This window comes from Venturia canescens, chromosome 3 (assembly GCF_019457755.1).
Source record: "Venturia canescens isolate UGA chromosome 3, ASM1945775v1, whole genome shotgun sequence".
NCBI lineage: Eukaryota > Metazoa > Arthropoda > Insecta > Hymenoptera > Ichneumonidae > Venturia > Venturia canescens.
The window spans coordinates 10,259,525-10,273,107 of record NC_057423.1 but is presented as its reverse complement, the minus strand read 5'-3'; the positions used below and the strand labels follow the sequence as shown (position 1 = coordinate 10,273,107).

The window sequence follows — 13,583 nt, the reverse complement described above, 5'->3', positions numbered from 1 at the left end:
CTTGCGGATAAGCTTAGTTCGATTAATTATTCCCAGAGTGTTGGCAACTCCAGCGAGCAAAATGCCAAATGATTGTGATTGAATTGAAATTCATGAAAAGTGTCAAATTCCCATGATAATTTAAATTATAACGAGGAAATAATAAAAAGTCGAAACACAATGCCGATTTCCATCCCAATTTCGACCGCATTGCATTTTTTTTCGTAACGAATCATCGCGAGGAAATTCTTCGACGAGGTCGAAGAATGAATTTAATGATCTAATTGCTCATTCGTTGCGAGGAAGATGGACAAAAGGAGATAAAAATCGTAGAAGAGAAGTTCGAAACGATCAATTACGCGGGAAAGACGAGAACGCTGGGATTCCGTGTCTCGTTGAAGTTTCTCCTCGCAGGCGAAGAGACGAGAACGAGGCACCGGAATAACGAACTCCTGGAGAGGAGCCAGAGGCCCTCGAGGTCTCTGTCATGCAAGAAACGAAAGGAAAGCCACGGATAATCGCACTACGCCGCTGCTCTTTCGCTCACCTCTTTTCCCCTCTTTCTCCCTTCTGGATTCAAGTTCCTCACGGCATGGAACACACGAGTTGGAGGAAAAATCTTGCTCCCTCCCGCCCTGCTTACCTTGCTGCATTAGCTGGGAAACTCGAGACTCTGTCTCTACGGACAACGAGGTAGAAACGAAATGGCACCGGGAGCATCCTGATAAGCGCGAGGGAGGGAATAAAAAACGACTTTCCAGAACGCGATATTCACCTTGAGGTTTAGAGTAACGGCGAGCACTTCCGTGTGCGAAGAAACGAGAGGCCAGTGCTCCAGTATTCGCGAATTCGTTCCTCTCACTATGAGATAAAAGTGTCCAGCAATGCTCTTCATCCCACTAACTTTTATTTCTGTATTTAACAATTTAAAATTCGATACGAAATAAAATTCATTTCTCATCCTCCTCCATCCGATCATTTCCGTGGTCAAGACTTTTGTTGTTTTCTCTCGATAAAGTTACACAGGCAACTGACTCGCAGACGTTTTATGCGGCTCGTCGCATTGGCTTCGACCATAATTCGGTTTATTCAATTACATCAATAGAAGGGTTAACTCCGAAGAACGAAAATCCGACTCACGTGGAGGCATCACGTGCTCGGACACACGAATTTCCTTGCGAAAAAAGCCGCCGCGTCGAAGATTCGAAAGACGATCGTCCGAGTACCAAAAGTTACAAATTTTTCTGCAGCTCTGGAATTTTTCAATTTTTCTCAGTACTCGACTGGAAAACTCCGTGGAATATTGCGCTATTTCAGCGGAACTGAGACCGAGCAGAGCATCGGGAAATTCAATTGAGTCACTATTTCAAAAAGCAATATTTTTGGGAGGAAAGAAATGCTGCTGCACGAGCATCGATTTTCCGGTAGAAAATGTGCTCCGATTGGTGTACGAGAGGCTGAAACAGCCCAAGGCAAATCCGCCTCGTTCTCGAGACAAGTGTGTCTATGTACGATCAAAGAAAGTTGCTGGTCTCGTCGAAGTGAAATAAAGAAATTCAAGCCTCGTGAACATACAACGCGAGCGCAAGGTGATGATGGAAACTTCAAAGTTCCTTCGAGGAAACGATGAAAGCGAGTGAAACCAACGAGAATGGGTCAAAGGTCACACATTTTTTAAAATCCAAGTTCAATATTATTGTTGTTATTCAAAAAAAATAGCGAGAATTTTACTCACTTTAGGGTCATAGGTCAAGAAAATTTTTTTAGAACATTACTGACGTAAAGTAAGACAAATTTTTAAGTGCGGAGCCCAAGATTTTTGGTGTTTTCGTTTTAAGTAAAATTCTCGTACTTGAAAAAAAAAAAATTTGAAACGAAATCGAGGAATAAATTAAATGAATTGAAATCACGTTGATTTACCTCGAGATCACGGTAATAAGGCTCCCGGAGATTGTCCGGTACACGATTGTTGTATGCCTTCGAGAGCAGCCATTTCACGGAGGCACGTTGCTTGGCCTGAAACAACAAATACTCCGAATTAAACGTCGAAAAGATACTGAAACGAAAGATTCAAAGATTTCAAAGATCGAGAATATTTCACGTTCAGAATAACTCTGCGTTTAAAATAACGCAACGACATTGGTAGCAAAGAATTTTTTACATTGGAAAATTCACATAGAAAATCAGAATTAGAAAATGTATAGAGAGTTCCTATGAAAATGAGAATATTGAAAGAAAATTAATTCAGTAAATTCTATGGAGCTGGAGGCAAAAATAGTGGATCCAACAATCTTTTTCATTCAATAAACTTCTCATTCTCTTTCTTGGATTCTCCTTCATCGGATTCACTTTTTACGACGCCTTACTCAGAGGAGCTTTATCGGATGTAAAATTATTTTTCTGCTCAGCGTCTTTTGACGCTCGCCACCAATCCAAAGGGGCGAAAAAAAGGACCGAAAATTCCTTAAAAAATTGCAAGGATTCCAGTCCAAAAAGGGTCGAATATTTCTAATCAAATGATAAAAATTTAATTGAAAAAACACTGAAGTGTTTGGACCAAATACATGGACACGAGGGTTGTTCACTGAACTCGAGGGAATGACGATTATTAAGGGGAACCAAACGTATCCTTACAATATAAATAAAACTTTGTTGCACACAAAGTTTCGTGTCATCGAGATTGCTAAGTACTATTACAAAGGCACAAAGCATGCTTTTCTGCGCCTCGGTGCGCTATAGCTGACTCTTATTCATTGGCCTCCTTAATAAAATTCTTTTATAAAGCAACAAATATACGTATACAAACGATACAGTGGAGAGTCTCTCGAGACGTGTCGCGACGCCTCGAAGTTTTCGTCGAGCATCGAGCGTGTTACACCCACTTATGCGCACTACTTTTGTCTCTCAGCTAAATGAATCCGTCGTTCGAAATTGCTCTGTGGGCAATCCCCTTCGTAATTTTTTCCCAGATCTCGTGTCGATTTCGGAGACTCAGGCTTTTTCAGTTTTTGTGTCAAACTCAACAAGATTATACAAAGATACACAAATTTGCGTATCTTGCTGCATTTGAGATTCGAAATGATGAATTTCAAATTGAAATTAATCCATTTTTCCCATCGACCCTTACAAAAATGGGCGTTCGTACGAATTTTTGTGAAAATTATTAGAAAATTGAAAGCAAAGTGGACATCGAATCTGCGAGTCACTTTGAAAGATCAGTTCACCATTGCCCTTTATTTGGAATCAGAAAATATGCAAAAAAGAACAATATTCGTTCGAAGAAAAATGCTCGGAAGTTTGCCATCGTATCTTCTCTGACTGCATTCGACTCTCATCCTCCCAAACTCCTTTATTGCGATCTCAACTTTTTTCATACGAAGCTGAGCTTTGTGTTCGTAGAGCTAGCAGCCAGGAGAGGGTGGAGCGGAGGGAGGTGGATAGTTTCCGAGGGCCGGATCCAGCCCAGCAGCTCTCACGAAGGCAAGAATAAAAAAACCCATCGAAGAGGAACCGAGTAAAAAGCTTGCGTGGGCAACTGCATCGTCGGTCAGTTCCGTGCTCGGCATGGCTAAAAGTTTTCCATGAATCAGGAGCAAAGCAGTTTTTTTTAAATTCAAACAATTTTGCGGAGTTGGTCAAATGTTATATTATTTTTGTCATTCCTCCGAATACCTTTTCGGGTTTTTACGAAACGTTCTTATCGTTCTAACCCAACCTCCCCGCACCCTGTGCTGTTCCTGTTCGTGTTTCTATTCCCGTAGACGAGCGCCATTCACCGAGCGCACACCCAACCTTGTCGGTTTTTTAAATTATCGTACTGTAGTAGAATGGATTTTTGGGCAAAAAATGAAAGAAAATGGAAAATTAGACACGGAGTAAAAAATGATTGGAACGAGGACTCGCGATCGTGTGGACCAGTGGCCCAAAATGATTGGGTTTCACGTTGGAATTGGCAGTCTTTGAAACTGGAAAGCGGGTCAGGAGATCGCTCGGGGAACGAGCGAGGAAGGCTTGCCTCGTCTTCAACTCTCCTCTCAGAGAAAGGAGAGAAATTTGAACGTATGTGGATGCATGTACAGGTATTTGGTGTACGGAGAGGAACTTGTGCAGGCCGAGAGACCCGGCGATGTGTGCCATTCGATACACGAATTTCCACCCTCTTTACGTTCGATCTCCCGAGGGCTATACACCGCAAAAAAGGTCGAGGAAAGTTTTACGTCGAATGGAAATATTTTAGTGCACCGCGAAGAGATGGCGACGTCGGGGAAACGCTTCAAGTGATAAATTTTCGATCGCGATGGAGCATCGACGAATGAAAAAGTGTGAAAAGCCTCTTCATCCAACGAATTATGCAGGAACAATCGATACACGAAATTCATGAAATTGGTGAAAACTCGCAACTTTACGAGAAACGACTCGCCCTCTCTCCAATCGCAAGCAAAACTCTCGCACGAATTTGGCCAAAGTCTCTCATCTCAATTTGTGCGAGTCTCATTGCAGTGACGCAGGATAAGAGTGCTCCAAGCACGTGAAAGTTTATCCATCCGTGAAATGGATATGAAAAAGATAACTCCTCGACGCGATATGCTCGAAGAGGAAAAAGATCCAGGAGGCAGTCAACGAGTTATGAGGAAGGAGCCTCTCGCGCGCCGGCCCACGTTCTCAAACATAAATTTGTCGTTGAGCACAATTTTCCAGCGGATTAAACGCTCGGTGATGTCCTCGTCACCGTTTCACATTAACGTCATCCATCATTCGGCGTTTTCTTGGGATCTCGAATGCGGGAAAATGTAATCGGAAAAGATGGCAAATGATAAATAAAAACGACGCTGAAGCTTGCAACGTTGAGTCTAACGAAATTAGCGAAAATGACATTTTTAATTGACCAATTTTTTTGAACTACGAATTACGAATTGAGCAGGTAACAGAATTGGAGAATTACTTAAATTAAGGCACTACTTTCTCATGAGCATTTTTTTGCTGTCGCAAATTGGGGCACTCGAAATTTCGATTGATCTGAGAAGTCGCAATTACGACAGGAAAAGCTTCTGCTTCTGCCATTTTTCCAAATTCTATCGTTGACATCTCTTTTAAGCATTCGGTAACCCTTTATTTTTGTCGTCGCTATGGATTCCTTAATTTTTTTTCTATCCGTGAGACAGTTTGTATCAGAAATTTAGAATTATTTAGTACATGAATTATTGAATAGAAATGTGATGACGATGGAATCTCCATAAGCTCCCGAATAAATTTGTCGATTTTTGAAGTTTCAATTCTTTATTAAATGTTCGATAACCTGACCTGAAATTTTGCCAATCTATCCGCATGCACTTTTACTTGACTGTAATTTAAAATCAGTTGTTTGTAGAATATTCGGGTTCGTGAAAGAAATACCTTAAGAGTATGGATCAGTCGACTAACCTCACTTGGAATTTTCGAAATCGAAATTCTTTGACACAGTTCGATCGATTAAAAAAAGGCTCTGTCAGCCTACGCAGAACGATGGCAAAAATCGGCTGACAGAGCCTTTTTTTAATCGATCGAACTGTGTCAAAGAATTTCGATTTCGAAAATTCCCAGTGAGGTTAGTCGCCTGATCCATACTCTTAAGATGATGGATCAGTCGGTAATCACACCTCGAATTTTTGAAATTGAAACTCTTTGACATCGTTCGTCCGATTAAAATAATAAAAATGTCGTCGTACGCAGCACGATCGCAAAAATCCGATGACATTTTTATTTTTTCGATCGGACGAACGATGTGGAAAAATTTCCTTTTCAAAATTTGCTATCTCTCTCGCACTCACGGTTGTGATTACCGACTGATCCATCATCTTAAGGCGGTCCCGTGACGCTTCGAATCGAAGCAACTGTAAAAATATGTGAAATTAATATGCGAACGTCATAAAACCTTTTTTTCTCAACAAATGTGCCGTGCCGAAGAAAAATTCGCTTTCGCTATCACAAAATCTTGAAAACAGAAGTGCACGGCGAGTAATGTTAAAAACAGAAATTTGTCTCAGAGTCTGCACAGGAGAGGAGTAACGATACTTTTCAATTGATATTCACGAGGCATCAAATGTAAGAAGGGGAGTACAAGCAAATTCATTTTGTCTGTTGTATACAGCTCCGTTCATCTTCTTGTCGTTACCGTTTATAGTTATTGATGACGGCGCGCCGCCTGCTTGTGTTGCAAACTGAATAGAGGCGAGGAAACTCATACACCGCGGCACACATCCTTTATGTGTTGGTGGATACGAACGATTCTCTCGCTCTCGCATGAATGAATCGACGAGCCGTTACGCGCAATCAAAGCCTGTAATGCGTTTCTCATTCGCCGTGTCCCTTGATACAAAGAAACGTCATCGGTTGTGAAGAATTTCGGAGAAGGCAGTCGTGACTTGAATTTAAAAGTGGCTTTTCAAACTGCCGTCGCTGAATATGAAAAATAACATTTTTTCACTTCGTTTTGGATTTTTAAATTTCTTAAACGCGTAACGAGAATCTTTTTTGGCGTTTTCCTGAGATTTTTTCTTACTCGGAACGATTCGAGAGCAAAGTGATATGAAAAGTAATCGAAAAGTGTTTGCTGACACTCTCTGGAATCGATGACGCTGGGAAAATGCATTTTCGTGAAAAGAGAAGTTGAAACAAATCTTCAATGCCTGATGGTTGGGCGAAGAGGATTTTTTTCAACGATATGATTCTTCAAAGTCTCCACGTTTCCAACGTCTGCGCTACTCTATGTAGGACTCTGTAACACTTTATTCTATAAAAAGACTCGAAGTCATCGACGAGCACGCATACCACGTGATTGCGAGGGAGGGAAAGAGGCCTGACGATTGTATTTGCCGCGGGCATAATAACACCGCCAAGATTTGAGCTCGACAATAGATAATAACTGGGCCTGCATTACATTTTCTAATTCGTGCTTTAAAAGTTTCATGATTACATCGAATAGCGTATTATTTAACAATAATTTGCGGTTTATGGGTACTGACGTAGATGCATGGAAAGATAACTGATCGAGAAGCAAACGAATCACATCCCATGTGCAAGAAAAATCTTTGTGAATTGATGTTCAAAGCACAGCTGATCGAAAATAATGGTGACCATGAAATGAGGCAAAAAGAAGGGATTTTATTGAGAAAATTCTCGTCTAGTTAGAATCATTTTTCCCTCGTCTCACGATCGAATAAAGGTCGGGTGGAGGTCTGAAAAATGATTTCCCAGTTCGACCTTTTGATGTCGTACTTTGTCGTTCGTTTCCTTCGCGCCACTTTAGTCAGTTTTTATACAAAACGACTATTTTTATCCCGGCTAACTTTTTAATCGTTCATTTTTTCATTTTCCTCCACTGCAATACTACTTTGGACAGTAATTACTCACTTCACGACGTATAAAATTTGCAAACAAAACTGTTGCACCGTGCTAGTCAAAAAGAACTCTTCGAACGTTTTTTTGAATAATAAAATTATATAAAAATGTTGCCTCTCTACCGATTATATTTCTAAAATAATAAAATTATTATTTTTATTATTATTTTACAGCAAGTTTCGTCTTTCGAGACTTTCGTAAAATGTAATTGCTGGTGCACGTAGCGCCGTCACCCATCTACCTTAAGAAACCGAATTTTCAGCTTCTGAACGTCGCTGCTCCGATGCAGGAGGGTCCAGAACTGGATTCAATGAATCAAGCAGCCCCTGCATTCCGATAAGTTGTATATTATTAAATATACCTCGGAATAAATGAAGCGATTAATTTTCGTTGGGCGAGTGGAATTTCACGAAGCCCAGCACCGCCGCTCGCCGATTGTTCGCATTGCGTGAGAGGCAGCGCAGGATGTCGCGAAGGAATACGATGCTGGAGAGAAAAGAGCCGATATGGAAGGATAACATATGTCCGGAGGAGACAGTCAGCCAAGGTAATTTTGCGTAACGATAATTATCAGAAGTTACGCGCGCGCGCGCGGCACAACACAACTTTTACAACGTACGACAAGCGCGCATTGCAACGTGTGTACACACGCGGTTACAACGCGAATCCCGGCCACGGACACTGCGCCCACGACAATGCCATTCGTTTAAATTCGCTTGTAAATATCTATAGCGATCGGTGCCAGTCGGAGGGGCGTAAGTCGACCGATTTAAGTCGAGTGAATATGTTTTTGCTTTCCTCACAGCATTTTCCCATGCCGGGCATGGAGAAATGTGTGCGTTGCGCTTAACAAAAACTGCTTTTGCACTTGCCTGCGTTTAGTACAAGTAACGTGCCGCGACAGATCGACTTTGCTCGTTCCAGATAAGCGCTGATATTACAACATTGTCGCATTCCTTCCCTCATTTTCTCTTCCCCGGCTCGAAGTCTCTCTCGTCCCAAAGGCCGGAAAATTCTTCTCCGTCTCGCCTATCTTTGCGTTACCCAACGATTTTGCAGAAATTTTGTTTCCTCGCGAAGCAGCCACCCGGCGCAAAGGAGACCGCAATTTTTACCCGCGAATCATCTTTCTCGATAAATTTTCGCGGCGAGTCGAGGAATCTCGAGCGAAAGAGAAATGCCTCCAAAGTGGTCTCCAACGGTCCCCTCGCACCCGCGGGAGCCAGCTCGTCGACGAGCGTACCACTCCCGAGGTAAGGAGTAGGTCGGTGGGTTGTGCGACTGCGAGAAACGAGAAAACCAACTTTACGGGAACGAGGGAGAAAGGTTTGCATGGGACTTCGTGCATGCACGCGTATAATGTACGTATCACGTGTGTTGCAAGTGCAAAACTGTGAAACGTGGATATTCGTATGACGGACATATACGTAGGAAAGAGAAAAGTACGTCGCAAAGAAAACCTGCGCGTCAACGCGCGATCTCTCGACGCCGATCCTTTCGCGGAGTTTTCATGCGTCGCGGGAACGAATTACGAATTTTATGTGTATACGGACAACAGCAAGAATTTAACAGGTTTATGTACGTCACGAAAAAATTCTCCATCAAAATATCTTTGCAACAAGAACCTCCGACGATACTGACACTTAAAAAAGGCTCTACAAACAGTTTGTCAAGGTATCCGCATGAGCGAAACGAATGGAGAGATCAGGCAAGAAATAAAAAAGTTTGCAACGTCGGAGTACAACGAAACGAAGAAAAAAACATTTGTAATTCGCTCATTTTTCCTTCGTCAAATCATTGGTGTAGACTGAAAAATGACGAATTGCAAATTCGACAGGCAACAAGATAGTAGAAATCCTGAAATTTTTTGAGAGTTTTTCAACATCATTTCGTTGGACCCCAACATTGCAAACTCAACATCATGGAATAAAAGGGAACAAAACAGCCACTTGTTAGATAATCTCATAGGAATTTAAAAAAAAAACGATAAAAATCATGAAGAGCCCTCGCGATTGTCTATTTATCCACAAGCCCATTGCACTGTTTAGAAAGTTCAATTTTTTTTCATCAATCTCGTGCGTTTTCCACGCTCTTCTCAAGCCGTAGTTCAATAAAAAAATGTTGCCGACAACTCGAGAAGTACGAGTGAACCGCGACTGTGGAAAAAAAACAAATTACAGGAAAAAACCTCACGAGCAAAGAGACGAGGGTGGATAAACGTGTGGGGCACTTGTACCGCTTCTCAAAGTTTGCACACTGCACTCTTCGACCCCGTAAAAATGGCATACACATTGGCACAGGGCAGAAACCGATCGGCCATGCTCGGCGTGCCAATCACTGGTAACGTGCTCAGATCACCTTAACGGTATAAACACAAACGAACGAATGCCGGCACTGTTCTTTTGATGAGGGTTCGCGCGCACGTGTTTGGTTTCCCCTGCAGTGTCTCATTCTTACTGAACGTGTATTGCCTCCCGCAAACTACTTTTACCTGTTATTTCGAGTTTGCGTTAACTTCTATGCCCGTGTGTGTCTACGAGAATGTAGCTGATTCGGTTTCTTTTTTGGTTAAATTGTTGGAATTTTTTTATTTGGAAAATGTAGAAAAAATCGTTGGAAACTATTTGGTAAATATTTGTTGTGCTCGTGGGCGTAAAAAACTTAGAATTCCGGGTTTCTGTCGTCAGTTTTTGTTCGCGTACTTTTTTCATTCGACGAATGTTTTTTTGGTGCGGGAGACATTTAGAGCGTTATTTGTCAAGAACCGGCCGTTGCTCATTCCGTCATTCCGAAACAGTTTCTCAGATTTTTTTCCCTGGATATTCGCGTCATTGTGATTCATCGAGCGGAGGGATAAACTCAGACTAATTCGGAAATCGTAGCACGATTTTTCAAAACATTCGGAAATGAGAGAATTTTTGTGGAAAATGAGGAGAACACTCGATCAATAAAGCAGCCAGCACAATCACCCTTTTTTTAGTACTAGAAAGATTTTTCGTTCCAACGAAAGTTCTGCTTCGACGTTCAACCATTACGGGAATGTTCATTCCCGAAAAATCATGTGAAAAGTGTATTAAGGGAACCCGGTGGTCTATAGAGCACGAAAATTTCACCTATTTTCACGATTTCTCTTTGCCATTAACAATTTAAAAACGATGTTTCAACTTTTCGGGCTTATTACTACGTTTATTGAGCATACAAAATTTTTTTTTTTATTTTAAAAGCAATATTTATTATTATAAAAATGCCGCTGAAGACGACCCTCTCGAAAAATCGGACCCGGACGGCGTAGGTGATTTCGACACTTCTACTCATCTCAAACACAAAATTCAAGAAGATTCTTTATCAGAAAGAGTGCAGTTATGGTCGGAACTAGAACAAATTGAAAAAATTAAAAATAGACAAAATGGCGCGCTCTTGAAAAAAAAACGTTCGTAAAATCGGGTCTTTTTTCACTAGTTTTTTAGTGTAAACAATAGGAAATTATTTAAATAAAATTATGATTCTAGTTCCGACGATAGCCATACACGTTGTGAACAACATATCCAAATTTCAAGTGATTCGGTTCAATGGTTTTTTTGTTTTCACCCCCACCGTGCCGAAAAAAGTCGTTTCGAGATAAATGAGTTTAAGGTATTACTGGATGGATAGCCCAGCCGATAAATTGCACTTGATGGGAATTTCCGTACTTCGTGATGCAATAAAAATCTGAACATTTGGAAAGCAACATTTGGAAAGTTATGCACTACAATTATCAATAATAATATTGCCCAAAGTAATTAATAAATTGTTTAAATAAATAATTTTTCAACAATTTTACAGTAAACCCTTGTTTTTTTTTTTACGAATCGAACGTCCGCATTTTTCTGAATGCTCATGATTTTTATCAAAATTTTCGTGGATTTTTGAAATTCCCTTTTTTAAATTTTTTAAGTGGCTCTATTTGTACATTTTTGATTCAATAACAATATGTTCTTAAGATCCTATACTTTCGAAATATCGAAAAAAAAACGATTTTTTGAAATTTCTAGACCACCCGGTCCCCTTAACGCTCAGTTATTCGTCAACGAACACAAATAGAGTGAGAGTGATCGATACGAAGAGGGAAAAAGGTAAAAAAACGTTGCGGCATTCGGTGACATAACGATTGGGAAGCGAGTCTGCTGGTTCCCTCGGACTGCATCTAGAGAGTCCCCCTGGATGCTCCATTATAAGGGAGATGTATAGAGAAATAAAATGAAAGAGCGAGAAGAGGCTTCCCCGGGACGTCAGGAGAGAAAAATCAATGTCGTCTGGATGCTCAACCCTTCCATTGTCAGTGCGTGTAGCTTCGAGATGCGGATAGTGACGTCAGGGGATATATTCGATGCTCGAATAATTCATTCGGGATCGTGAATTTCGCATGGTGGGACTTCGACGCTTTTGTCCGAGTGATTTGGCACCTGATACGAGCCAAATTTTTTAGTCTTTCTTTTGAAAACGTTAGCGTGCCAAAGTTTCTGATTGGACGGTACGAACGCTTTTAAATCATCTGGGAATTGTTGAAAAATCGACTGTTGAAAATCGAAAGAACTCATTTGAGATTTGAAAAAAATCAAGCGGCATTGGGAACCGGAAGTCGACCTTGAAGATCGGTACCTTTGGAAATATTGCTTGTCAATCGAGGCTACGATTCGATCGAACAAATATTGACACACGTTCGCGACGTGCGCGTAAGCGAACTTGAGACAGGTGAAACAGACTCTGATTTGGAATTCAAATTGTTCTGATCGAGCTGGAAGAATCGGGGGAGGACTTTTGTCGGAATATCTGAGCGTAGGCGTGGGCGACGAATCCTTGGCGCTGGTTGCTGCACCCAGATCAATCGGAAATGGAAGGTACGCGCCAGAATTCTTTACACGTGGGCTTCTTGGCCGTGCGATTCGTCGCCAACGCAAAAGTCAGTGAGTTTCGTACTCTCTCTCTCTCCTTCCTTACATTATTTCTCTCACAACAGGATTAACGATGAAATATAAACGAAAGAATTACGAGGAATGAGACATAACGAGGACGAAGGTAAACCGCAAAAAAAACCGCGTATAAACCACGATCACGAAATCGCTATAAACGAGAGTTCTTTCTTCTCTTTAAGGGGAAATATCAGTGTGACTTAAGGGAAATATCATGTTTTGGGATTTTTTTTTTTGAAAAAAAGGCTCGATCAAATTATTTGAAATTTTGTGAATTCAATCAAGTGAAGTGTACAAGAAAATTTTTTGATTTTTAGTACATTTAAGCAGAGGAGCGGTCGCAAAATGGCGTTTGAAAAAAAGACTCTCCGACGGTTGACAGCATAAGTGCGACGGCAAGCATCTGAAATGAAAAATTCGAAAAGATTATTTAATCATAACAGTATAGCTATCGCAGCATGTAGAAAATTTGAAAATTTCGATCAGAAATAAAATGGCGCCCATTTAAAAAAAAATCCAAATTTACACAAAATTTTTGCAGTAAATTGTTAATAAAAAAAGTAAAAAATTAAAAAAAAAAACTCTACGACGATAGCGACAAGTTTTCTGAAGAGAATCCTTTTTGAACGAAGTCGATTGGAGAAAATTTGACAGAAAACCAGGTGAAAAAGCATGCTTTCGAGAAAAACGCGTTCAAAGTTTTGAAATGGTAAAATTGAATGATGCAACTTGAATATTAATATAAAACAAGTTCTTACCGATTGGTCAGCTATCCCTGGACCATGCAGAAGCCTTTTGCGCCCAATTTCGTTTATTTCACACACCGATATCGCCCCTTAATCGCGTAGAAAATGCGAAAACGTGCCTCTTCGAGGACCAGAGCTTGCAACGTCTATCGCGAGAGAGTCCCGGAGGTGCAGTATCGCGAGCAGCAACACTCCCCTCGACGGTATTAGTGACCCGATTTCCTTCATGATTAATTGATAAGATTTATCTCCGAGCAAGAATTACCGTTGTCGCTTCTCACTCTTCGATACGGAATGGGCTCGAACCTCCTTATCCGCGCGTTGCAACCTCTGGAAACGCGTCCCAATTCACAAATGCAGGCCCCTGCAACTAGCTCGAAAAACTTGGAACGATATTTCATTCGAAAAATGTATTTTGAATCGGAAAAAAAGAGGAGAAATTTGAGAACATTGACCGCTTTGACGATGCAGCCACGACGAAGTAGCAACTACTTTCGAACTCGTGCACGACTCGCCGTCTCGATGTAGCTCT

General features: G+C 41.1%; 1 protein-coding gene and 1 long non-coding RNA gene across 15 annotated transcripts in view; both read right to left on the bottom strand.

Moving 5' to 3' along the window:
- Patronin (calmodulin-regulated spectrin-associated protein patronin) overlaps positions 1 to 13,583 on the bottom strand; it is a 62,766-nt gene that overhangs the window by 24,260 nt on the left and 24,923 nt on the right. For 13 of the 14 annotated variants that reach the window (XM_043415327.1, XM_043415326.1, XM_043415325.1 and 10 more), the window contains one exon: positions 1,900 to 1,995. In XM_043415327.1, coding sequence (XP_043271262.1) covers positions 1,900 to 1,995 — 96 coding nt within the window. Of the gene's footprint in view, positions 1 to 754; positions 981 to 1,899; positions 1,996 to 13,583 lie in introns of those variants that run through there. The other variant, XM_043415338.1, reaches the window with a different exon arrangement.
- LOC122408535 (uncharacterized) lies at positions 12,562 to 13,527 on the bottom strand. The gene is made up of 2 exons (XR_006260498.1): positions 13,064 to 13,527; positions 12,562 to 12,708 (listed from the first exon to the last, which is right to left on the bottom strand). It is a non-coding gene; the product is annotated as an uncharacterized lncRNA (long non-coding RNA).